Source organism: Molothrus ater, chromosome 16, assembly GCF_012460135.2.
Source record: "Molothrus ater isolate BHLD 08-10-18 breed brown headed cowbird chromosome 16, BPBGC_Mater_1.1, whole genome shotgun sequence".
Classification (NCBI taxonomy): domain Eukaryota; kingdom Metazoa; phylum Chordata; class Aves; order Passeriformes; family Icteridae; genus Molothrus; species Molothrus ater.
In genome coordinates this window covers 3789306-3815667 of record NC_050493.2, presented here as the reverse complement: position 1 = coordinate 3815667, position 26362 = coordinate 3789306, and the positions used below count along the sequence as shown (strand labels likewise).

The 26362-nt window shown below is 42.4% G+C and overlaps 1 protein-coding gene across 1 annotated transcript in view; it reads left to right on the top strand.

The window, feature by feature from the left end:
- Positions 1-26362, top strand: part of SDK1 (sidekick cell adhesion molecule 1) — a 382295-nt gene that overhangs the window by 275910 nt on the left and 80023 nt on the right. The window contains 7 exon segments of the mRNA XM_036392619.2: positions 1610-1725; positions 4738-4930; positions 7858-7956; positions 12391-12582; positions 14454-14575; positions 21869-21978; positions 24375-24525. Coding sequence (XP_036248512.1) covers positions 1610-1725; positions 4738-4930; positions 7858-7956; positions 12391-12582; positions 14454-14575; positions 21869-21978; positions 24375-24525 — 983 coding nt within the window.

Genomic DNA, 26362 nt, shown 5'->3' with positions numbered 1-26362 from the left:
AATTATGCATAGTTCATAAATTGTCACATCAAGTTTAAAATTAGGGCATGAAGGTTCTGACTAATACGCAGCTACTGAGGTTTAAAAAAGCTGCAGAGCAAGGTTGTGGAGCCCATGGCAGAATCTTCAGGGAATTTTAGTGACAGAGGGCATGGGGAGTGAATGTTCTTGTCGTTTCAAACCTGACATCCTTGAGGATTTCTCCATTTTTCTGTGTTGATTTTTCTTGGCTGTGCACATCTCTGGTAAGTGTGCACTGTCCTGTCTTAGTATATTGTCAGCACTAGTTAAGAATAATGCCCCTTCATGTCTCTTCCAAACAAACAATAACTTTTGGTGGGAAGAGGGGCACTTTTGCATTTTTGAACTTCTTTTCTTCATTTCTTCTCCACACAAAGACTCATCTTCCAAAAAGCGCTTTGGAACTTGAAAAGTTTCTGCCCTGTTTTTGAAAAGTGTGGAGGAAACCACCATTCTCAGTGGGAATCGTGGATTCTCCTTAGAAGCACAAATCACTGGGCTTTGGTAGAAACTTTCCTTTGGAAGCAGAAGGAACAAAGGCTTCCAGGCTTCAAAACCACTTGTGGATAGCTCCTCTTTAGTAGAATACAAATGCACATGGCTGTCAATAGTGATGTTTTTGAAGCATTATTAAGCTTATTTTATGGGATTTAAAGTGTCTGAGTCCATTTCTTTGTACTCAGATAGCAGTTTTCTTCTTAAAATTACTATAAGCTTGATAATATCAGAAAATAGGCCTGTCTATTAATATTCTTTCCTCTGAGAACTATAGAAATGACATCTTAAAGCAGTAAGTTGAAGAAATTGCTTGGAATGAGACATTTTATTGAATGGTGAAATATTTAAATGCTGGTTTTGGTTGTTTGAAGGCAACATGCCTTTATGTTCCATGCTTGCTTTTGTATTGAGAAAACATCTGTCTAATTAAATCCTTGGCATAAAATGTTTGTGCAACTTTTAGTAGATTAGAGGATGTATTGGCTCAGGATATATATAATCAATTCAATATACATGAATTTATATCATATCAAGATAAAATGAGAACAACTCTCAATTCCCAAGAAAAATCTTTACTACATGTGATATGACTGGTCCTAATTCTTTGGGCAGCAGTAAATAATAAACATATGCTGTTGCCAGATTATAATTCACAATTAAAACCTTAATTGTGCAAACTCCATGTTTTCTTGTCTGATCTGGGGAATTGAGCAGCACTAAAGGACTCCAGAAATTTTTCTCAGAAACTCTTCATTCTCCGTGCACTCATGATGACTGAAAGAGCTGTGCTCACCTGTCCTTACGTGGCTCAAGTCTTTCTGAGAAACTCGTCTGCAGGATAATAAGCTGCAGAAGCCATTTCTTCTCCTCCCCTTGAAGGAATCTCCAATACAGAATGAGAAATTAACCCAATTACCCAGCTTTCCAAATCGCTGCTGTTGCACGGGAAGTGCATCCCTCTCTCGAGGTTCTTATTACTCTGCGACTTGCAAGTGACACTCAGTGGGTTCTGTGTTCATTTTTCTCTTTTTTCCCCTCATTCCCTCTCCTCTCTGTTTTTGTTTTGTTCCCTCTCTGCTCCTGGGAGCAGTGCCCACAGCTCCACCTCAGAACGTGCAGGTTGAAGCTGTGAATTCCACAACCATCCAGTTCTTCTGGAACCCTCCACCCCAGCAGTTCATCAACGGCATCAACCAAGGCTACAAGGTGAGTACAGGCGCCAAATAATGTCTGCATTAACAGTCCTGGTGTAAACCAGAACTTCAGCCTTATGATCTCTGAATCTCCAAAGTACCTCTCTGCTTTCAGGAGTATCTTACACCTGTAAGATAAAGAGATAAAGGGAGAAGTGAGCAGATATTGCTCCTGACAGGGCTTGGAGCAGCCTGGGATAAGAGGAAGATGTCCCTGCCTGTGGCAGAGGTTGGAACTGGATGATCTTCAGAGTCCCTTCCAACCCAAACCATTCTATGATTCTAATATTTGCAATTTATGTAAGTTCTGAAAAGGGAATGTGTCATAGCATAGAAGTCCTCATACCTTTGTCATTTTCCTGGAGAGTTTCCAAAGCCAGAAAGCAATTCCATGTCAGTTTGGAAAGTCACCTCAGGAGACATGTCATTGTGGCACTGAAAACCAACCCTGAGGTTTCTGTTTATGCTAATGCAGATTCACCATTCATTTCACTGGGAATCAAGGCAGCACACTAAATAATTGCCTTGACTTTCCCACTGTGATGATCTGAGAGATTTGAGAATGCAGAATTTATTAATCAGGCAACATCTGTTGGAGTGCACAGAGCAGAGAGTGCTCAACAGAGCCTCTGACCAGTGGAGTGTTTGCTGAGGAGCTGGGTAGGGTGGTTTGCTCTCAACAGAACCTCCATCAGTGATTCAGCAGTCAGGGCATAATAAATGAAGGGTTTAAAAACCTCCACAGAGAGAACAATGAGAAATCTTGCACGAATCTCAGAGCAGGAAAAGGGAAGACAGGTGTGGTCTATGAGCAGGGAGGAGCGAGGTTGATTTGAGTGCTGGGTGGAGTGATTTGAGGAGGATGTTGTAGCTCAAAAGACAAGTTGTGAATTAAGGGATTGTACATGGATTTGAGGTGCTTCAGAAGACTTGATCCTTCTCTAGGAATGTCTCAGAGTGACAGAGACTGAGACAGAGATATGCATGGGAATTATGGTATTTCTGCCCAAACCAATGTATTTCTCATGAAGGCCAGCAGTGGTTTGAGAATCTCAGTGCTGAAGAGGTAAATAAATACATGGAGATGTGTGTGTCTGCTTCTGGCAGGGATAGAATCAGCTCTCAAGGCTCAGTGACTGACAGGGCTGCAGCACAATACCCTGAAACTCCAGCACAGAAATAGCACTTGGCTTCTGTTCAGACTCTGGAGAATAAAAGCACTTCTGGGGTTCAGTGGACTGCAGTGCACTGTAATCTTCTGATGCAGGTCCAAGCACAATGAGCCCATGTTTGCAAAAGTCTTATTTCAGATTTTCATTCTCTGTTATATTCAGAGTTTCAGTCTAAAGATCCTTCATCTCATTGCATAGCTACCTCTAATTTTTGTTTCAATCTCTTCAGCAATGCTACAAAGGAAGTGAAATTGTCATTTGTATCTGTCAGTGGCCAATAAAAACTTCTGAAATTATCAAAATTTATATTTCTCTGATTGCAGTAGATTGCCATAGCTTTACCAACCTGTTTCTCCCAGGGGTTGGGAATTGCAGTACAAAGACTATGTGAGATCATTTCTGTCACTCATTTCTAGAGTAGCTTTGTGTATGATTTATAAATTTCTAGTAGTCAAAGCCAGGCCTTTGCCTTTCTTAAGGATTAAACCCATTTTTTCCTTTAACTGACAAAATTGTTCACCTGTGTTTTCTGCACACGTTTCCTCGTGAACATGCACTCAAGAGTTCAGTCTTCCAAAGTTATAAATGCCAATTGTAGTGCACAGAGGGGATTTAGAAAAGAAAATAAAACTTACTGTCCTCTTCAGCCATTATACATTTTATCTTTTCTTTGAAATTTATTTGCATTTCAACAGAAGTTGTAAAGTGCACTTTCTCAAATATGAAATATTCCTAACAAAATTACTCCTTATTGTCCCCTAACTGTGCTTTCTGGCTATCAGGTACTCTAGACATTGGCTACATATGTCAAATATGGCTTAATAATTTCAGGTATCTATTCATGTTTATGAGCCTGAAATCAATGCAGGTAGCATGATTTACACAGATACTGAGTCAGGCCTGGAATTTTAACATTCTCCTGTAAGCCACATGAGAAGGATTTTTGGACAAAATAAAAATTTCATAAACACTTTCAAGTTTTAGACCCCTAAGCCTTTAAGGCGATTTCAAAAATTGTTTCAGAATTTCAAAGTCGTTTGCCAAAAATGAATTTTTTAAGTCCTCATTTAGGTACCTACACATGAGGTATTGCACTCTCAGAGATATTGATCGCCCAGAACATCCACTGAGATGAATGAAACCTGCAAGACTGAGCTCTTCTGACAAGCACCCTATTTTAAATGCATGAAAATGTCTTCAGGAGTCTAACTTTTGGGACTCAGGTGTTGAAAATTGTAGTAATCATCTTTACAACCGTTTTTCTATTCTTTCTGTAGTTCCAGAACCGCTTGAATCATTCACAGTGTGGATGTCCCCAGTCCACTGAGCTTGTAATGCTGCCAGCCTGTGAGGCAGGGCTGCTCACTGGGGTGCTGGGGGAGCTCTGGAAGGGGCAGGAGGGTGTGTGTGTGTCCCCAGCTCTCTCCCTCTAATCCCAGGAACCTCCCCAGACTGTGGCATCTTTAAAGAAAATAAGATAAAGCATTTATGACAGAGTAGCACTGAAAAGTACTTTTCTTCCTTCAGCCTGCTTTCAGCAGCAGAGACTGGCCAGGCTGATGAGACAAAAGGCTCGTGTCATCTGAATAATGATTTGCCATAATTTTGGCATTGCTCAGCAGCAGCCATGGAGAATTGCAATGCTGGTGGATCCCCATCAGCAGTGAGTGTTACAGACATCCCTCCAGTGTCACAGTGCTGCATCCATCTGTTCAGCATCAGAGCTGACAGTGCTTTAACAGCATTGCTTGCTTCTTTGCAATCAGATTAAGATGGTTTTGGCAGCCAAACCGATTTTGATTCCAAATAGACACAACTTCTAATGAGAGCTCATCCCTGTTTGAATCTCCCAGCTCCTGGCGTGGCCGGTGGATGCCCCAGAGAGCGTGACCGTGGTCACCATCGCTCCGGATTTCCACGGGATTCACAGTGGCTGCATCACCAACCTGAAGAAGTTCACCAGCTACTACACCTCAGTGCTGTGCTTCACCACCCCAGGGGACGGCCCCCGGAGCCCTCCCCAGCTCCTGCGCACCCTGGAAGACAGTGAGCACCCCAATTTTTAAACCTCTCTGCTTAAAATTTGACCTTGGGTTCACAGCAATCTCTTCTCGTGTGACCTCAGCCAGTTTTCCATGGGTGTTCTCTCAGCCTGTGGCAAATATTTGATTTTTCTTTTGTTTCGTTATGGGCTAAACCTGGATGAATTTTTTATATTGATGATTATCTAAGAGCTTCATAGTCTGGTTCAGCCAACACATAATGCATTATGTCTGCAAATCCTTGTGCTCTTAAATCCATGTTCAGGCACCCAAATAAATATGAATTGATCTTCTTAGGAACTGAGCACTGGAACTTCCTGTGGAGGTCAATGATTAATTTACAATTGTGTCCTGCTGTTACTCAATAAATTGAAAATATCTGTATCTATATTACATTGCAAGTGTTTCTGTGAAAGAACCAGGATCACAGCAAGGCAGTTTCTCCCATCCTGAAAAACTGGAGGCAGGATTAAATAAAATGAACTGAGTGCTTTAGCATGTAAATTATTTCCTGCATCAGAAAAAGGTTTGGTCTCTGTGGCCAAAGTTGTTTTCTCAAGACATATTTGGGCCTAACAAGTGCAGTGTGTGTCTGATGCAGATAAATTGACTGTGTCCACAGTGATCCTGGCTCTGGCCAGTGCTTCAGGAGGATCATAAACACTGCTGCACATTTGCAGGTTTAAACCAGAATAAAAAGTGTCTCATTCATCCATTAAGATATTGTTTTTAGAAATACTGCTCTGCCTTAATAGGGATCTTCTGGGTTAGTCAGTGTTCCCGTAAAGAAGAATCCAATTGTCATTAACATTCACAGGAGTGAGGCTAAAGTGCTGATCCAGTTTCTCATGAGATACTTTTGAAGGAACCTGGAGAAAAATACTCTCCCATGGATTTTTCCTAGTGTGGTTACTCTCCTCTATGTACTAGAACAGGTTGCCAGAGGTAGGAATTTAAGGACCAGAAATCTGTGGGAGCCACTAATCTGAACTCCAACTTGTGTGTCTGGGATGAAAGCAAAAGGTGTGGTGGAAGGTGAAACGTGTATTAGGTTCCCCTGTGCATTATCAGCTTTTTTGCCCATTTTCCTGAGGGGAAAAAAGCTTTAGCCAGTGATGATTTGTAAATGTGTTTGAGTTCATCTGTCTTCTCCCTCTCAGCACAGTAGAACCCTGTGGTTGACCTCAGTGAGTACAGAAGGGTAAGAAACCAAAGATACAAAACTCCTTGGATTTCACAAAAAGTAATCAGCTGGGAAGAGGAAAGATACTTTTAATATTTCTGCTGAAGGAAAGGCTGCAGAAATGAACCTTTAATACTTTCCACAAAGTGGGAGCAGGGGCAGAGTCATTGCCCTGTCTCCTTGAGGCTATCTCAGGGAAATGCTGGGATCCCATGCTGATTTAAACACAAGAGAATTCCATCAGGAAACATAAACCAAGAGAGAGCCAGACTTGTATTTTCTAGATAATCTGAGAGATTTCTTGGTGTGTCCAGCTACATGCTGCAATGAGCCTCAGCAGGAGAGATGAGCAGAGTTGATTTATTTATTTGTAAACCCTGCAGAATTGTTTCTCTGGGTTTTCACAGTGCTGGAGAAGTTCCTTGCAGGATGGTGTAATGCATCTTGGCAGAGAACTCCTTGAAGCTGAGTTGCTTCAGGATTTATGTGATGGGAAAAAAGATTTGAAAGGCCTGTCATTCATGTTCACAGGTGATCATTTTCTGTCTGGACAGCAAAGTCAGGCAATCCTTTAGGAAAACAGGGATCTGTTGGCTGACAAGCTGTAGGTCAGATAAAACCTGATATCCAGTCACAAGTGTCATGTCCTGGCCTGGAGTCACCTGCACCTGTGTTTCCTGATGACTTTAAAATTGGGCTGCAACTGCAGGGGCTGATTGGAGCAAAGCTTTGTGAGTGTGTGGTTTCAATGTCTGCAGCTCCACAAACTGTGATAATTCCATGCTCTTGTCAGGCATTCCTGGGATCACTACAGGCTCAGCAGTTCTTCTGTGTGCTTTGACTGCTGGGTACTGCAGAGTGGGCTTGGGAATTCTCCTCCCTGGGACTGCAGAATTGCAAATGGGTTTGTAGCCGACCAACTGGCAGGGTTTGGGCTTTTTTTTTTGTCATAGCTGGAGGGGAATAAGAGGCTGGACTAAATTGAAGAGGAAACAAAACATGAAATTGCAGACAAGAAATTGCCAACTGATGTCAGTGGAGCTGGAGGATACTCGGGCAGGCATCCAATGACAGAAGCACAGTGAATATAAAGTGAACAAAACCTCCTTTTTGCAGTGCATCGATTGAGGACAGAACAGCATTTGGATCAAAAATCAGTCAGGTTGTCTCCCCTGAAGATCAAAATTGAGGGAGGATGGCATATTCTTGACAGTCATTCCATTTTATGCTCTTTCATTGCACACTGGGGAGCTGAAATTTTTAAGAGCTCTTGAGCTACATCATAAAAACCCTTTAAAAAGTTTCACACACTTGTATTCATTTTACAGAAGACAGTTGCCATTATGTTGGACATTTTTAGAGTTGTTTTGAGGGAATTTATCCAAGCAGTGACTCGTGACTCTGTCCTTGCTGTGACCTTGCATAGAGAAAAGGCTCTTTCCAGGTGAGGGGATTGCTGGTGGCGTTGCTGCACAAAACAGGGCAGGCAAACACCTCACAGGCATCCTTGAGGACAAACAGTAATGCTGTCAGATCTCCACACACTTGGGATGCTAACTGGGTGAAATAATTGACATGATGATAGCCAGAGTGTTTCTTCCCACCTTGCATTCTCCTCTCACTGAGCTTTCCAGCCTCCCTTAGCCCTGGCTCAGGGACATATTTCTCCATCCCTAACCCTGCCACGTGAATCTGATCCCAGTTAAGTGGGTTCACCCATTAACAGCTTTCCTTTTCTGATTTGCCAGAGCCAGGAGCTGTGGGACACCTGAGTTTCACTGAGATTCTGGACACCTCACTCAAGGTCAGCTGGCAAGAACCTGTAGAGAAGAATGGCATCATCACAGGTATCAGCTGCTACCTCTGCTTTTATTCTTTTTTTTACTCAGTGTGTGGGGGGTGGAATGTGTTGCTGCAGTGAAAAACTGTGTAGTGGAGCATTTAGGGAGAATTTGGGCTGTTGCTGGCTTCCTGGCCCCTCCTCTGGGTAATTGAGATGTCACCAGGGAGCGTTACACAAAGTACAGCTCCAATTACTGGCAGCTCATGATTGTGGTTACTGGAAAAGCAGTTTGTGTTAGAAATCAGCTCCCCACAGGGTGTCTGGTCTTGTTAAATCCGCCGTGACCTCCACCTGCTTTACTGAATTTTTGGAAATTTGTGAGGCCGTGCTTGGCCTTTGCCCCAAGGGTGGGGGGTCCCGATGCAGAGCTCACAGCTGCAAAGTCTGGATTAGCATTGCTGGGGTTTGCAATCAAGACCAAGCCTGAAATCAGCAGAATCCTTCCTCTGTGATCAAGTGGTCTGGCTGTGGACTGCGTGACAGAATTTGCATGTCATTATTTAATCTGTTACAAACTATCACAAGGGCTCAGAACTCTCTTGTTTCCCTTTGATGAGTCTGCCATTTGACAAGCTATTTATCTATTTACTGTATGCCAGTGTAGATACAACAGCAGCAACTTCATTGTTTTTCATAAAGGAAGGTATAAATACTTGAGGAAACCTCTAGTTCTTATCAACAGAGGCAATATTGTTTTCAGATGGGGAACTATTGCAGCTGCACAGGATGGACATTCCATTTAACAAAGGTTTTCAAGGTTTTGAAGCACAAAAAAGCTCCCAGACTTTAAATTACTGGAGGTAGTTGGGAAGGGAGAAAATAATTTCATATGGATCAAAATATTTTGGTTTTAGAGTGTTAAAATGTTTAATTTTTAAAGATTCATTTTAGGAGTTTAAAAAACCAGTTTTTCTGACCCTTGACCACTGAAATATTATATCAGTCTAATTTTCTGAAGGTGTAATTTTTTTGACAGGTGTAATTATTTTGATAAGGTTTCCCTTGTCAGTGTTTTTCCTCTCTGTATCTATGACATGCATCATTTGTAGCTGTGTGCTCTGAGCTGTTTGTGGAGTCCTCATGCAGATCATCTCCTGCCTCTCCACTGTGGAAACCTGCCTGAAATATGCACTGATTTAAGTGCTTTGAGAATAGAACCTAATGACTCCTGAAAGCAGAGCAGTATTGATTCAGTGAGGATGGCCAAAGCCTGGCCAGCCCAAGTGCTTAAATTTAGGTACCTCCACCCAGGATGATGTAATACTGCTCCTTTTTAAGCAGCAGGTAGCAGCTCTGCAGAATTACTTTGCTAAAAACAAGCTGCCCCCTCCCAGAATGGGTTGAAACCAGATGGAAGCAAATGATGGACTGGGTTATATTTGGGATAAATTGATTCAGAAGGAATCAACTGAAGACATTCGTGACAAAACACCAGTGTGAAAATGCCCAGCAGAGTCTATAAGAAAAAAGAAACCTCCTTAATGATGCAAATTGCATTTGGGATAGAAGAACAGCAAAATTGTTCATGCCCTGAGCACCTCAAAGGTTTAGAGAGGGCTGCTTGGGGATCTGAGTGCTCAGGGAGGCAATTATTCATCATTTCTGCTCATTGATGTCTTTACTGGACCTTCTTGTTCCCTGCAGGGGTGCTGGGAGGAGGGAAGCACGGAGGGAGTGCCTAGCAGCCAACCTGCTCTGGGAAATTGCCCATTACTCTTGCTGTAAATCTCAGTATCTTCTCGTTCCCTCAGCAAACGTTGATTTATGAGGATCTGGATGTGGAGGGACAGTTTGTGATTGGGTGTAGTGCTCTCGTGTAGAGAATTTACTCCACATCAACAGAAAATTATTTCTGAAACTCCTCTGGTCATTAGGCAGTGTTTTGTGGAGTGCCAGAGTGTGGGGAAAGGATCTGTGGCACCTTCCCTGCCCTCTCTCACACCAGGGGAATCCCTCTGGAAAATCCAGCTGTGCTGCCCAGGCACGTCTCTGACAGGGCTCACATCTGTGACACATCTGGCTGGAGTGTGTTCTCACCAGCCACATGACCCAGAGTTCTGCCCATCTGCCACTCAGTGTGGCTGGAGTGCTACTTGGGGGTGCAGTGCTTGTTGTTCCTTTCCTTCAGCACTTTTTTTTCCATCTGTTTTTGTTATGCCTGATTGCATTTGGCTTTGTGTCTGCTCGCTGTGTATGTACAGATTTTCTGTTCTCATCTTTTATATGACTGGAATTTAACTATGCATTGGGGACTAAAATCCCTGACAGTAAGTACTGCCTCTTTTCCTTTTCTTCAATTTACACAGAAACTTGGGATATTTTTCTTGGTGAACATTTTTCTTCCTCTCCCCAGGAAATAAATACATAGGGACTATGTGCTTAATGGGCGGGAAAGCTGGGTCTCTTCTGTGGTCACAAGGGAGAAGAGATAAAATGTCCAAAGAATAATCACCAACATTTGATGTATAACCTAAGCTTATCCAGATGGGAGAGGAGATATCTCAATCACTGAAGATTGCCTGGTGTGTGCTGAGTGACAATTTCTATTGTCCATAAGCAACAAATGGATAGATTGAGCATTAAAAGTCCCCTGCTTATCTTCCTCTGGTTATTTATTGTCTGGAACAGGCTGCACCCACAGCTGTTGAAAGAAAAGGGTGCTTGTGATGGTCCTTCTGTCTGCAACTCCTTCGTGCCTCTTGACTGAGCATCAAACACAGGGAACAGTCAGCCCCCACCTTTCTGCTCATCCTCTGTTAATTCAGGCAACAGAGCCCTTAAACTTTGTCTAAATCTTCCTACAGATTACAATCCTGTCTGTGCTACATCAGCTCTGGTCTGGCAAATGATTCTTAAGCCTATTCAAAGAGCATCAAAACAGCACCGTGTTTCCAAGACATGAGTAAATTACTGAGTTAATTAATTCCCACTCAGATAATTGTTTAAAACCAGTTCCAGATGAGCATTCAGTAGTGTTTCCCCTTCCCCTCTGCAGTGCAAATCAGAGGGGCATTTGTGGTGTAGCTGGAATTGTTGAAGCATCACCTCCCTTTATCACTGCCCCCTCACCTGAAACATAATTAGTGACTGTGTGAGCACACTGAGCCCATTATCATGCAAAATCAGGTCAAGATGAATCCCTGTCTGTGATGGCAGCTCAAAAGAGAGGACTGAGAACGTCTCACACCTCTCAGGCTCTTGCAGAAATATTTGTCTCACCATGGTTTTGGCTCATGAGATGATGCTTTCTTGCTGGTTAATACCATGAGGCATTTTGCTACATCAATTCATATATGTTAATCAGCTTATCATGTCTTCTTTTTAAAGATTTTTTTTTAAAACCCTTCAAGCCTTCCAACTGGTCTGAATTCCTCATCTTAGATGATGGGAACAGGAACCCAGTAGGGAGTTTCTCCAGCCAGTTTGCCTTGTGCATGGTTCACTCAGTGGGATTCCTTTCTGTTAGTCCTTTTCACTCACTTCAATTTCACAGGCATTCAAGAGCTATGTGTATTTTTTTTTTTCACCCTCTGAGTCAAATCACAAAGAAAGCGGCAATCAAGCAAACTTTTCAGACATGCTCTCCAAGGACTGGCACAGTGAGGTTCACATGGGTTCAAATGAGAATAAAGTGGGACTGGGCAGGAGGAGGACAAGCAGATTTGGAGGTAAAATTGAGCAAATCAGACAGTGGAAAGTTTCAAAAGTTCTTGGAAGGCAAGTGGTTATCAAAGAGATAAAAAGGAAAGTCTAGTTATGATAGAAGAATAATATGGAGGTCAGGGCAGGTGCAGCTTTGGACAATGCATTGGCTCCAAGATGGTTTTGAAAGAAAGGATAATGATTCACCCTGCTGAAGGATTTCTGCAAGGAACAAGCGGTGGGGAGTAGAGGTTTTTCAGTTCCTAGAAGATTCCCACAATGTTCCTGCCTGCTTGTTATTGGCAGATTTCTAAGTATTTCTAGACAGGCAGCACTGAAGGTTACTTCAGCATGCAAAGGGAGAAAGCCCTGCTAAGCACATAGAGATTTTTAATTAGGTATTCCTGTAGAAGTTATATTTTCCAGTGTTTCTTCCCGTTTGCTTTGTAGAGTTCACAGAATGAAAGTCCACCTCTCTGTCAAGTTATCTCCAGGTTTCCAGGCCATTTCGTATCAAGCATAGAAAAAAAAGATAGCTGAGACCTCACATCCTCCTGACAGGGAGATAATGCTCTGAGGGGCACCTGCATCAATTGTTTATTGGAAATAACAATATTTTTTAAATACTTGGGTATTTTAGCCAGTGTTAACTTCAAGGAGGGTTTTTTTCCTGCTTATAGAAGGTGATCACAAGGAATGGCATAAGGAACAAGGATGCGCCACTGCCCACAAGCCCACGCAGGAATTCTCTGGGTTATTGTTGCCCCCCCTGAGCTGAGGGTGATGTGTTTTGCAGGGTACCAGATCTCCTGGGAGGTGTACGGCAGGAACGAGTCCCGCCTGGCCCGCAGCCTGCCCAACAGCACCCTGGAGTACAAGATCACGGGGCTGTCCTCCCTCACCACCTACACCATCGAGGTGGCGGCCGTCACCGCCCAGGGCAGCGGCTGGGTCACCTCCTCCACCATCTCCTCCGGAGTGCCCCCAGGTGGGTCAGCCTGCAGCAAGCAAAACAGAACAACACCTGCTGGTTCTTGGTGTTTCTGTGTTCCGAAGGTCACGGGTTACTGCGGTTCAGCGGTAATAAAAATTATTTTATTTGTAAAGCACTGGAGTTCTCTGCCGCGTAATTTGGATTTAATTTTTGGGACAGACTGAAATGTTAAAGTGAAGATACTTGCTTTTTGAAATTTCCAGGAAGTTGAGGATGTTTAATACAAATACCAAAAAAAATGTGTGGGTATGACAATGGAATGGACAAAGCAATAAAGTGGATACAATACAGAATCTCTTGACATTTACAAAGAGACATCAAAATGAAGCCTGAATCAATTCAAAGTGTTGCTTTGGGGCAAAAAACAGAGTTTGGGTGATATTAAAAGGGAAAGGATTTTCCATGTGGAAGTAATATAGCTTATGTCAACTATGAGTGTTTCACTTGTATAGTGAAACTAAAATCTTATTAATAAGAATTTGAAGTTTTGGCCTGAAAAAATATTTGGGAGGAGGCAGTTGTGTCCCATTGTTGTCTGAGTTACCATTTGGGCACCTGTACATTTACCCTTTTTGTATTTTCTTTTTAAAATTCTGCACTCTGCCCCATCCAGTGTAAAAAGCAAACTAAACAGCCAATTCATACCTCAAATAAGCAGTTTCAGTTAATATAGATGTTACAGAAGTAGAATTTTCCAAAGTGGAGCAGTTATTGCTCATCACTGAGGGAATCCAATTTCTCCCTTCCCCAGTATTATTTAACTTTTCTGTGTGTCCTAAAGTATGTTTGCCCTTGTTTCCCTAATCGTAGGTAATTATGACAAGCTGCAGACTGGATCAATGCCATGATATCTGATGGCAGGGTGCCTGCCAGATAACAGCATTATCCCACTTGGGCAGGGTTAGTTGATCGATCGTGGTTCCCACAAATGTGAAGTAAGAACCAAGAAATACTGGGTATTTGTGCATATCTGAAATATATGCCAAAACCCTGCCCATTTTTAGCCTTTTGCAGTTGCACAGAGTGCAGCATTATCATAAAATTACAGAATGGTTTGGGTTGGAAGGGACCTGAAAGATAATTTAGTTCCAACCCCCTGCCATGGGCAGAGACACCTTCCACTATATAATTACTGATTATAATAGTTATTTCCATTTGTTATAAGTGCAGGTAACTATTGAGAATTTATTATAAACACTCTATATTTAATCTCTTTCCTGAACTTGCTTTTGTTGTTAATTCAGATGATATTAAAAATGTAAATGCCACTGTAATCTTGACTGATGGGAGGCAAAGATCTGACTGGGGCTTCAGATTTTTCCTCGTAGGAGGTCACCCTCTTTATTTGCTACAGAAATTGAAGAAAAAAAATCATCTACTTTAATCAGGCTTTAGAAATGCCCTAGAAAACCTAGATATTATAGGTCAATATTAAATACACTACCCAAAACTTGGAGTTTTTTCCAGTTGTAGTTGTATGTCCTCTGAGAAGTAAATAAGCATTATTGTAATTGAATTCTGGGGAAACAGAAGTTCAGTGGAGTTAGGTGACTTGGCAGACATGGAGCTGGGAAGCGCCTTCCCCCAAGAACCACCAGGGTTTGTTCATTGGGAAGCTTCTCTGAAACAGTTCCTGTAATTCTGTAGATGGGCCCTTTCTTTTCTCATTTGCTCTGTAACAATGTGGTGCATGCTCAGAGAGCAGAAATAGTAATGCTGTGGGTAAAACTCTGCCAAAAAGAAAAGAAAAATAACCACAACTGGGGCAAATAGAGCCCTTTTCCCTTGGAAACTGAATGTCGGCTTGTGTAACTGGCTGACAAAGAGTGTTTCTACCTCTCATTTATTTTTTTCTGTTTCTCCAGAACTTCCAGGTGCTCCAACCAACCTGGTGATTTCCAACATCAGCCCTCGCTCTGCCACGCTTCAATTCCGCCCGGGATACGATGGCAAAACCTCTATCTGCAAGTGGATTGTGGAAGGCCAGGTATGTCCCTGACAAAGTTACCTTAATGAAGTTTCTGGGAGGTTAAAACGAGCCTAACTAATGAATTCTTGTTGGGATTTCAGTTTTTGTTTAACTTTGGAGCAGAGGTCCTCTGTAAACGCTGGAGTAGCTGTCCAGGGGGCTCTGGGAAGGTTGGGATGCAGGGCAGTTTGAGAGGCTCAGTCCAGAAATGTCTGCGTCAGCCAGGAAAAAAGGGTCAGATGAATGCTGGGACTTCTGTTCAGAAGAACAACAGAAAAAAGTGATATATAATATATATGTATATATGTGTGTGTATATATATGTATGTGAGAATGCTTAGCCTTTAAATAATTCACATGGGGTTTTGTTTATGTTCAGAAGAACACCAGGTAAACCATAAACAGCACACACAACAGAGCTTTAGTCCATCTTTCTATTTTGAAAAGGATTTGAAACTTGTGTTCAGTTTCTGTCAGGTGTCTTTTCAAAAGTTTGGAATTATTATCTCATAGATTCAGAAGTATAGGAAGAATTGCACTGAACAGTAAAGATACCATTATTCATGAGATTGAGTGTATTTTTCTATCTTGTAATGGAATATATCAAGGTTTTCTATCCAGGCCTCTAGATATGAATAGGATGAATTCTCTTCTCCATCAGCTTTAAACAATATCCCTCTTTCTGCTGTCATTATGCCTTGGAGGAGTTATATATTCCTCATTTGTTCTCCTGACAGATGAGCTTTGCTTCTTCCTTTCCTCCCACAGGTCTTTATAAATACTATAATCTGTTTTTTAGACCAAATGTTGGACTTCTTAAATCACCATCACACTTAGACATGTTGATACAATCACTTCACTCGGTAATGAGATTGTTGTGAACAAGTTGGTACATTTTGTGCCATTTATATACACATTATGGCATATTACAGAATTAAACACCAAAATCCAATAATATGGTGGCTTAGCACATTCCGAGGAGCATTTTCCTGCTGGAACACTGCATTGATGTTGGTAGGAATTTGTTAATTCAGTGAGTTACAGAATGCTGCTGAAGTGAGGCAAATTTGAATGCTTTAAAACTGCAGTGATAATTACTGTGAAGTTCATCTGCATCCTTGAAGAGCCCTGGGTACAAACAGTGATTTGAACAGTCCTTGCTGTGCAGGGAGAGTCTTTCTTGTTCACAAACCCTCACCAACATCTCATGCACCGTTAGAAAAGTCCAGGGGTTATTGGTTCTGACTGATCCAGGAATTATTTGTTCCTTTTGAGGAAGGAGCACAGCCAAGTCCTTGAGGAATCTGGGCAGTCCTTTTAAGCAAAGCAACCCTGCAAGTTTCTGCTGCACCACACCTCACTGCTCAGCTTCAGCACAACAAGAAATGTTGCTCCTAGTGGATTTCAGGAAAAAATAAAAACTCTTGCTCACCTGATTAATGAAAATCAGTTCAGGTATGCAGTGAAATTGGTGAGTCCTCAAGGATATAGAAAATCCTGTTTCCAGGATGACAGCTGCATATAATCCTTTGTTCACAGCCCCTTTCTGCCAGCACTCCTCTCAAACTCTTTCTCTCTAAAAGTGCAATTTCACAGCACTTTCAGCCAATCTAAAGCAGAGCTCTGGTTGTCCTGCTCCTGTTCCCTCTCCCCATCCCACTTACCAAGACTTTTCCTCCTCCTGTGTGTGCTGACAGAGGATCAGACCTGGAGCTGCTGGGAGCTTTGATCCAGCCAAGAACAAATGGTTTTCAGACAGATCAACTGTGCACAGGCTGTGTGTGATCAGAACATCATTGTGAGAGGAGGGGGTGTGAACATGGCAGTGGGAGCAGAGATAAGGGCAGGAATGCCTCTGTCCCCACTTGGATCTAAACTGCCTTGGACCTACCCACCTTCCAAAGAGCTTTTGCAAAATTGTTTTTTGCTGCCAGTGCCACCCTAGTGTCCACTTCTGCCTTTGATGTGGTCTGTTCTCAGCTGGGATTTGTCCATGCTGGGGTGCAGGCTGATGCTGCAACATCTGTATTTTAGCATGGACAACCATAATTGTTCCTTAGGACTGTGCTGGATTGGAAGGCTGTGGCAGTACAATACTGGAATGGAGGGAGGGGTTTTGTCCTTCTGGATCTTTCATTTATTGACCCATGTACAGCTTTTAATAGCAGTGTTAAGTGTTTCATGCCTTGGCATTAAATTAAAAGCCACTTAAGGGGTGGTTTTGCACACTCTGATTTTAAAGCTGATGGCATTGCCAAGGGACAGGATGACATTCAGCTATAAAACATAATCTGTGATTTTGGCACTTCATCTGCATCCCTCCCCCTCTGTAACTGGGCAACACCTTTGCTTTGGCCATCCCTGATAATTCTGACTCTTCTCTTCCATCTCTACTGGGAATTTACCTTTCACTCTCAATGTCTGAGTCCTTACAGACAAAATTCAGCTGCTTTGTATTCACAGTCACAACCAACCTGCTACCAACGTGTTTTCCTTCTTTGTTCCTTTATTTGGCAGAAAGCTTCCTTGGTGAGGGCAGGTCTAGAAAATGTTCCAAGTCCTCCAGTTTGGCTGAGAGCCATTTTTGAAGTCTGATACTTCATGAACAATTTGGATGAGAAACACAGCTGGGAATTCCAGCTGACGTGAAATTTTTGTGCATCTGGCCTTGGTTTCTGCTTTTTGTTCCTGGGTGTAAATTCATGGGAGCCACTGTGGAACTAATTCTCAATTATGTCAATGAGCATGAGAGGAGATCAAGTCTTTAAGAGTTTAGTGTTGGTAGATACTGAAATATCAAGCGTTAAAAATCCCATTTCTGTGTTTCTAGTGAAGGTACATTCTGTACTTTTGAAGGGATTTTTTAAAAATCACTAGATTGTTTCTTTTCCATCATTTTATCTAGACTCAGGACTGGAAGAAACTGGATTTCCAAACAGAGAAATACAAAAATGTACCAATGCTGTTTAAAAAACACTTCTAACAATTTTTTTAGTATTACATAGAATACAAATCAAAAGGATGAGGCTCAAATGCAGTATAAATGTTCCACTGACACTTGTTCAGAGGGACCAGCAGTCCCCCTGCCTTGTGGCATTGACACTCACAGGTAACTTGTTCCTCTACAAAGAATTTCAATAAATCCTTCCAGCCATCCTGTCCTCTCAGATGCAGTTAGAGCATATATTGCTGACTTCTTTTTTTTTTTTGCAATTTTCAGCCAAGAATGGCTACAAATCCCTGCTGGTGTTCATGTAGTTTCGTGTTTGTGCTCTCTGGCAGTTGCAGCCCAGTTTCTGGTTTTTCTTTTGTTGGATTTTTCCTGGGGTTTTTTTTTGGTTTTTCAGGAAAAATGTGTATAAATTGATCATGGAATGGTTTGGGTTGGAAGGCACCTTGAGGATCATCCATTTTCAGCCCACCCTGGTTGTGCCTTGGTGGGTGCTCAGTCCACACCATCGAGCTGATTACAGAATCTGGGGTAACTTCTGCCCAGTCAGGTGTGGTTTTCTGGTGATTAACATTATTTGCAGGCAGCACAAGAGCTGCAGAATGGCTGAAAGATGTTTCTGAAGAGACATCACATTTCCTGGAGCCACGAGTGTATGGGCTATTATAGAGAGGTTTTGCTTAAAGCCTTTCTGCTGTTTTTAGAAAGGTTTTTTTGTATGAATGTCATGGTGAGCAGGAGCAGAGTTTCAAAGTGGTAAAACCTTTAAAGTATTATCTCTGTGTTGCCTTCTAAAGCTGTGAGTTGGGAAAGAAGTTGCAACTTCAGCCTCGAATTTGTGTGGTTTTGTGGGCGAAGCCAGTGACCCAGATAGGATTCATCCATTGCACCAGGTGATTCTCTGGGTGTCGTTTTCACTTCAGAGCTGGTAAATAAAGTGTCTGAAACTCCGACAGTTTTATGCCCCTGACAATCTCTAAATCAAAAATGGCTGAATCGATGTAAGGATTTAGTAAGAAAAAAAATTGCACCTGGGCTGACATCCCCTGAACCGAATTTGTCCCAGAGCGATTTCAAATGTGTGAGTTATGGAGCTCTAAAACGAAAACTCTGGCACATCTTGAACTATAGCAGGACAAGGGCTACCTCTGTAATGTACAGGAACATTGTGTTTTCCTTTCCTGCAGTTAGTACTTCATAACTGAAGTTTTGGAGGCATTTCTGTCTTATACACGTGATTTTTTCATGCCAAATTTGAATGTTTTGGGTTTTCTTTTTAAAGTCAGAATTCTGCAACTTTGCTCATGCAGTGCATTCCATCAGAAAACGTTGAGTCATTTTATAAAATATGTAACATTTTCCTTTTAAGAAATGGAGAAACTAATGCATGGGGAAGTAAAAGGCTCTGACATCACTCCCAATATTGTTTTACACTGTCTCATTTCTGCAATAATGAAGGAATATGGCCTTTTATTGGACGTATTGCCTTGGGAGCAGCTGAGGGATGGCAATGAATATGTGCTGAGCAGTGATGGCTGATGGTTATTGAGCATTCTCTGAAGTGCCTCAGGGGACAGAGGTGTTTTTATTGTGGCAGTGCTGGGGTCCCTGGGGGCTGTGGCCCCGTGGCACAGAGAACTGGGGAGGTGCAGAGTTTTGTTCCTCGAGGAGTTTTTCTGCTGATGGTAACAGAAAAGCAGCTGGTGCCTCATCTGCCTCCCAAAACAAAGCACCCACGAGTGTGTGTGATCTGTCAACAAACACCATCCTGCTCTGAAGTGTGCATACACTGTTATCCAAAAAAAACAGCTACAAGAAAGAAAAGCCTTTAACTTCACTTGATGTTCTGCAGAGCGGCTCAGAGTGGGCTCTCCTGCCCCTCAAAGGACTCTTTTATCCCAACCACTGCCCGTGGTTCTCTCTGCCCCGTGGGAATCCCTTTGTACTCTGATTCTTGAAACTGATAAGTTTCCTCTGATCTGACATCAGAGTGTTTCAGCAAAAATAGTTTCCTTTTCCTTCCACAGCCTGAAACTTGGAATCTGCTATAGATTTTGGGGAAGTTAAAAATATAAAGTCCATCACTGAAGATTTTCTTCTAAGGCTCACTTCTGAGAATACATACATGTATGTATTAAATAAATAAATGAAACTTCTTCCAAGCAACACAGACCTAGTACAAGGTCCTTAATATATCCACCTTTGCAGCCCACCAGAAAATGTCTCACTGAGACAATGTCAGCCCTGCTGGGCCTTGTGGTCCTTAATGTGTATTAATGACCTGCCTGCTCTGCACAGCAATTGCAACCTGTGGGCCCTTTTTTTTTTCCTCTCATTATTTTGTTAGGTAAGAAATATTTTAAAAAGCTCTTACTGCTCTTAGAATACAAAAAAGACAACTTAGTCACCACTGGAGATTATTTGCAGCCTCCAGAGCACTGTGGATTGTTGCTATACAATTACTGCAGCACTTAGAGGTGATGCTGTTACGTGCAAAATTTGCAAAAATAAGCATTTACTATAGACTTCCTACAGTATTAATAGACAATTCATTTAATAAAAAGTGTTCTCTGTTTCCTTGACTGAAATCAGCACTCTCATTCATTCTTTGTTTGTGTAGGGCTTTTTTTTCTTTTAAATCTCTTTCTCCATTCTTTGTTCTGCAGGTTCAGTTTAGGGATGTTATGTTTTACCATGCTGACCCATCTCAACTTGTTTCCCTTCAGATTCCACATCCATGGGCTTCACTACAATTTGTGGAGCTTAGTTAGGACTGGGAATTTTAAAAGGTCCATAATTTTCACTACCATCTATTTTAGATGTTGTTTAATCTATGGCAGTGACCTTGATCCCCCAACAAATCTGAAAGGTCCATCAAGACCTGTCCAGACACATCCTCCATGGAATCAGTGTTCTGCTGGGAAGATCAGAGAGGCTTCTTTCCACAGTGCAATGCAGAACTTACTTCTCTGGCCTAATTTTTTTTGTGTCATTTCTTCATGCACAAACATAAATATGCAGCACATCAAGTCCTGGGTGAGCGAAGAACTAAAACATCTATAAATAAATCAGGCTGCTTCTTCTGAAGGGAAAAAAAAAAAGAAAAGAGTGAATGAAACCTAATTTTCTATTTGAAGTACTCGGGGTATGCGAGATACTTGGGGCTGTGGTGCCTGTTGAGTATCTGACAGTGTCTGTGGCTGTAACTCGTACACAGAACTTGCAAGGGATCTGTTTAAAAAAGATTAAAGGAAATGGCTCTTTACACAGTGGGTTGTGAGCTTCTGGAATGTGTTGCCACAGCAGCCTGTGGGAGTAGATAGTGTCAGTAGGTTAAAAAGGGATAAGGTGTCTTCGTGGATGTTAAATCTGTGAATAGACACTGAAGGGAAGAGCTGCCCAGGTACCCTCTGCCACCCTTCAGCCCCTGACTGTGGGTACCAGGGTGGGGGAATTGGGCTGCACCCACCCTTTGTGGTGGGGTTGGAACACCAGAGGAACATGCTCAGTGCTGGGGAATTATTCCAGGGGCCTTGCCTGAGCTGCCCTGGGTTTCAGCACCTGCAAACCTCAAAAGTGAAGCCCAGCCATCCAGCCCTTCTCTTCCCCCCTTCTCCACACTCCTCCCATGGCTCAGGCACAGCCCTGCCCACGTGTGCTGCATCTTCCAGGTCAGGCTCTGGCCTCTCTCATTCCCTGTTGGTTTCCTTTTAAGTCCTGATTCATCTTCATTTCATCTCCAGAAAGCTGCATAGAAAGCAATGCTCAATTCTCATCAGTGTTTAGTCCCTTCTAACTCTGCTGTGGCTGAGGGCCCATGTTGGGCAATATGTTGTGATTAATTACTACAAAGGGTTGCTCATGGAAAAGTCTGGTCTAAGTGCAGAGCAGCAGATGAGGTTAAAACACTTTTGTTCTTTGACTTTGCTCTTGTTTCTCTGTCTTCATTTCCATGGCATTTTGCCTCCATTGAGACTTACTTAGTATGCATCAGTTCCTGCGAGTTATTATCAAGGCTATTTTTCATTCTCTTATATTACTACTTGATACTTTTGTATTGTGGCAGGAAGATTGAACAGGGTATTATTGCTCTCATGGTGTTTTTTCTGGAATGGATCTTATCACAGGATCCAGTGAAGTCCCATCAGCTACAAGGAGACTTGGCTAACTTGGCTAGATTTTCTCTCTACAAATAACAAGTCATAGAAAAATTAGTACTAACTGGAAAATGTGTTTAACAGGATTTGTGCTTCCACTGCTGTGATGACACACATTGTGAAAGAGGTTATATGTATTTATTTATTTATTTATTTTTATATATATAACATACTTTGTATTCCTTCTAACCTTTCCCTTGTACAGGTTGGTGTGCTGGGTGATGAAGAAGAATGGGTGACTCTTCATGAGGTGGAGAATGAACCTGATGCTCAGATGCTGGAGGTACCAAACCTCATTCCTTACACTCATTACAGGTAAGAACAGCAGGTAATTTTCTGCAACATGGAAAAGAAAAAGAGTAAATAGCAGCATGGAGCAGCTTTCCTATTCAGAAACATCTGGCTGAGTTTTATAATCTGAACAAAAGGGAAAAGCTTTGCTGTTTTGATAGGTTATACTTAAAATTACCAATCTGATGTTGTTAATTGTAATTCACATAAAATCCAGTTGAGAAGGAAATTCAAGTGCTCAGTGAGATGCTTTTACAAGTAGCTGCTATCCTGTGACTTCCTCCCTGAAGAGAGCACCAGTGGAACATCAGCCAGTGACAAATCAATCGTGGTTAAACTGGTGCAAACCTGTAATTACATATTTGCATCAGCTTAAGCATCTCTTTATTGATTTAACTTAATTTGGTAACATCAGTTAGATGAAACCTTTGTTTATAGGAATTTACCAAGTTAAGCTTAATAGATATAAGCAATGCCTAAATTGATTGAGGTGACTCTGCATTGTGGGTGCACCCCAGTTAAACGAGATTGATTTTTAAATCAATCCAATCCAAGTGATGCTGTGGTATAGACAAGACTGGAGAATTTGAGGTACTCAGCCCTAATGAAAATACTTTCATGATCCAGCTTGCTAATGTAGAGGCTGGTGGAAAGGAAATCCAGTGGCAAGTGTTAAATGAGTACTCTAGAAACTTGTCCATTTTGTGCTGGCTGAAGGGGCTATTAACTAACCCATGTGCTGTTGTAAGCCAGGAGTAGGTGCAACCAAGGAGAGCTCATGTAATTTACAACTGACTCAGTGCTGGCATGTAATTTTCCTCCCTTGGTCACAAACCTAGGAACGTATTGAATTTCTCACTAACCCTCCACTGAAGTGTTTTAAACCTCATCTTCCAGAGCTAAATGTTTTACTAAAAGGTCTTTGAAAATTTTTTTGAACTTAAGTAGAGATTTCTGGTGCAGAGGTTTAGGAAAATTATCTTCAGGTTAAGAGGATTTTGCTCTCCTCATAAAGACAGATCCTAAAGCTGGAAAGGCAGGGGTGAGCAAGAAAGTGCAGGTTGTACCACAGTTCAACCTTCACTGTCCATGAAGAATAAGGAAAACTTGCACACCCAGACAGGTGCATGGAGAAATATTTTTGGGATAGCAAATAATGAGGAATATGAGAAATTTGGGCTGATTTTTTTTCCCAGTTGTTAAACTTTTTGGTTTATTTTATTCTTACATCTCATTTTTCTCTTGTATTCATTAAATTCTAGAATGGTCCCACTTATGCTGGAATCTTTCACATTTCCCTTTGACTTTTCAAGGCAGCACCTTGGATTTTGCCTATTTTTTGTCTCTCCTGCATGCAAAGATAGGAACTTTTTTGGTTTTGCTTCAGTCTTGACCAATTTTATACAAATTTTTGAAACCTAGAAAGCTGTTGCCAAATGGATTTGTTGTCCCCTGAACTGTTCAGTCATTGCTCACTGAAGAAATGCATGGTGAGGGCTGATTATCAGAGCACTTCTTTACAGGCCCTTCTTTTTCCCCATATTTTGGGCCAGTGTTTGAGGGTGAAATCAGAACAGTATTTGTTTAATGTGTTTCCTTCAGTGCACTTTGGAGGGAGATCAGAGCAGGTAAATAAACACTGCTGTGTTGACTGGCTCATCCTTTTCCCAAGCTCAGTCATTAGGTCCAAAAATTAAGGGTTTAATATGAGCAGGTCACGTATTTATGTGCAAGTGCTGGGTGCTTCCAGTTGCTTGTGATGGGTGAGAGTATCTGAAATATACTGCACATCTTAATTATGTTGTGCTCCTTGTAAAAAAAGATTTCCCTAAATCTTTTGTGACCCAATAAGGATTTCTATTGTAGAAGAGATGGTTTCAAGCAGACAGGGTATTTTTTAAAATGCATATCCACATTAAATAACTTAATCTTTCTTGTGCAGGAAGGCTGAAAATGCAGCACAGGGATAAATCAGCCTCTTTCAACACGTAATTGAGGGGAAATGTTATCACCAGTATATTTTTTATATTGACAGGGAATGAGACTATCCAAAGTTTGATATTTTAATACGTTTCTGAATGTATTGTATAAGCATCACCAGAGAAAATCACTTACTGCCAGCATAAGCTCATCAGGCTTGGTATAATTAACATAAATTTCTCACACAAATACCTAAGTTTCTAATAGACCCTAAGCTAATCTCATTTTCATTTTTTAAATACCTTAGAGGATCTGGAAGCAGTTACCATCAAGCATTCAGCAGCGAATACAAAGGGGACCCGCGTGCGGCGACCTTTGCGGAACGTTTCCAAAGCCGCTAATTCATATTTTTCCACCCGTCCTCCCTCCCTGGAGGAGCAAGGGAGCATTCCCTGAGCCCTGACAGTGGCACTCACTGCTTTTATCCCCCCTTGCTGCAGGTTCCGGATGCGGCAGGTGAACGTGGTGGGCCCCAGCCCCCTGAGCCAACCCTCGCGGGTCATCCAGACCCTGCAGGCGCCGCCGGACGTGGCCCCCGGCAGCGTCACCGTGCGCACGGCCAGCGAGACCAGCCTGTGGCTGCGATGGGTGGTGAGCAGCTCGAGGGATGTGGGGACGGTGGGGATGGGGATGCTCCCCCAGTCTTGGGTTGGTGTTGATAATTGCTGCCCCGAGGTGCGTAGGATGGTTCTGCTTCAGCCCGCGCAACTGAAGAATGAGTCTGGATTCTTCACTTTTCGGTCTTGAGGTTGTTTATTAATTCTTATCTATAAAATTTTCTTTCTGCCCAGCTGAGGTCTGTTCAGCAAGGCAGCCACGAGCACTCTGACCGCCTCCAAGGCTCTATCATCCTTTTATACTACAAACTATGTATATCATATTTACTCTTAATTCCCAATATCTATCACCTATGTTAGACAGTGCACTTCTACTCTAAACCAATCCCAAAGTGCCAACATCACAGCAGAAAATGGAGAACAAGAAGAAGAAGAACGGCTAGACACGCCCTGATTCCTCCATCTTTCCATCATTCCTCCACCCCATACCAAAAATCCCAAAATCTCCATTTTCACCCTGTGAATATTTTATTACACCATTCGAACCTGTGTGACTTTCACGTCCTCATACAAAGCTGGTAACTTGCTCCAGGGGTCACAATCAAATCCCCAGATGTTCTGGGCAGCATGCCAGGGTCTCTGAGCCCCCCGGCGGGGTCCTCGGCAACTCTGGACACTGGGAGGGATGTACTGAGTTCTGACACCCCAGGCCCAGGGCAGCCCTCCCCAGAGCGCCTCCTCCTCCTCATCGTGCTCAGCGCAGAGGAGCAACAGCCAAATTGTTTCCTTTTCCAGACTAGTCGGAAATCTGAGCCTTGCCTTAAGTGCCTTATTAATCAAATAAATTGCTTACTGCCACTGTTTCTGCCACTTCATCAGGGGAATGTGGCTGTGTGTAAAAGCTTGGCTTTGAGGGGCTCCAGGACCACAGTCTGGGTCAACACATAGGGCAGGAACGGGGCGCTCGAGCCAATTTGCCGCTTTCCAGGGCTCGGTTGTTTGCTCTGTACAAAACGGTCCCCAGAAGGTGCACCCCAGCCATGGGCAGCATCCTGTGTTTCTCAGAGCCCTGGTGCAGCAGCAGCGAGGCTGGCACTCCTGTGGGAAGATTAGCTTTAGCTGAATTGGTGTGGAATTATGCGCTAAAATGCAGAGATAAATGATTAATTGCGAAGATGCGGCAATTGCTGACATCGCTGTGCCCCTTTACCCATCTCAGTTACCTGCAGAGTTGCCACGTTGGGATTTACTTGGCAATTAACCTGCTACAAAATGGTTTTTCTTCACCCCTGTTAGGCAGAGTTTTCCACCAGGGTTACTGTGGTGTGAAGTTGATGAAGCACAGGTTTCCTTTTGCCCAAATGTTAGCTTTTCCATGCATAAACTCATTATGGCTGCAAGTCAAAATCAGGCTGGGAACAAGAGGGTTTTTCTCCTGTTGGAAAGGAATAATTCGAATTTCTCAACAGGACACTGCACTTAATGCTGAACCTAGCCAGACCAAAACCTGAACTTGAAGGTGTCACCTCACTACCCACAGAAGAGCCATGGCAGTCCCTTTGAGAGGCCCCACACAACTCTGTCATGGCTTTTCTGTGTGAATATCATGCCCACATTGGCACTGTATCCAGACCTACGTATCTTCCATCAAAATTAACTCCAGGTTGTTTTAAGAGCCTTTAAAACATTAAGACTGTGCTGCTTGAAAGCCTGTTTTCCATGAGTCAATCTGCAGGGTTCAGGGCAAGCAACAGCCACAGCTAAAAATGACCTGATAAACGCTTTTCATGCTTAATAACATCAATATTTGAAAGTGTTTAATGTCTTTTATTTCAAGACCTGCAGGTGAATCTGTTCTCCCCTGGGAGCTG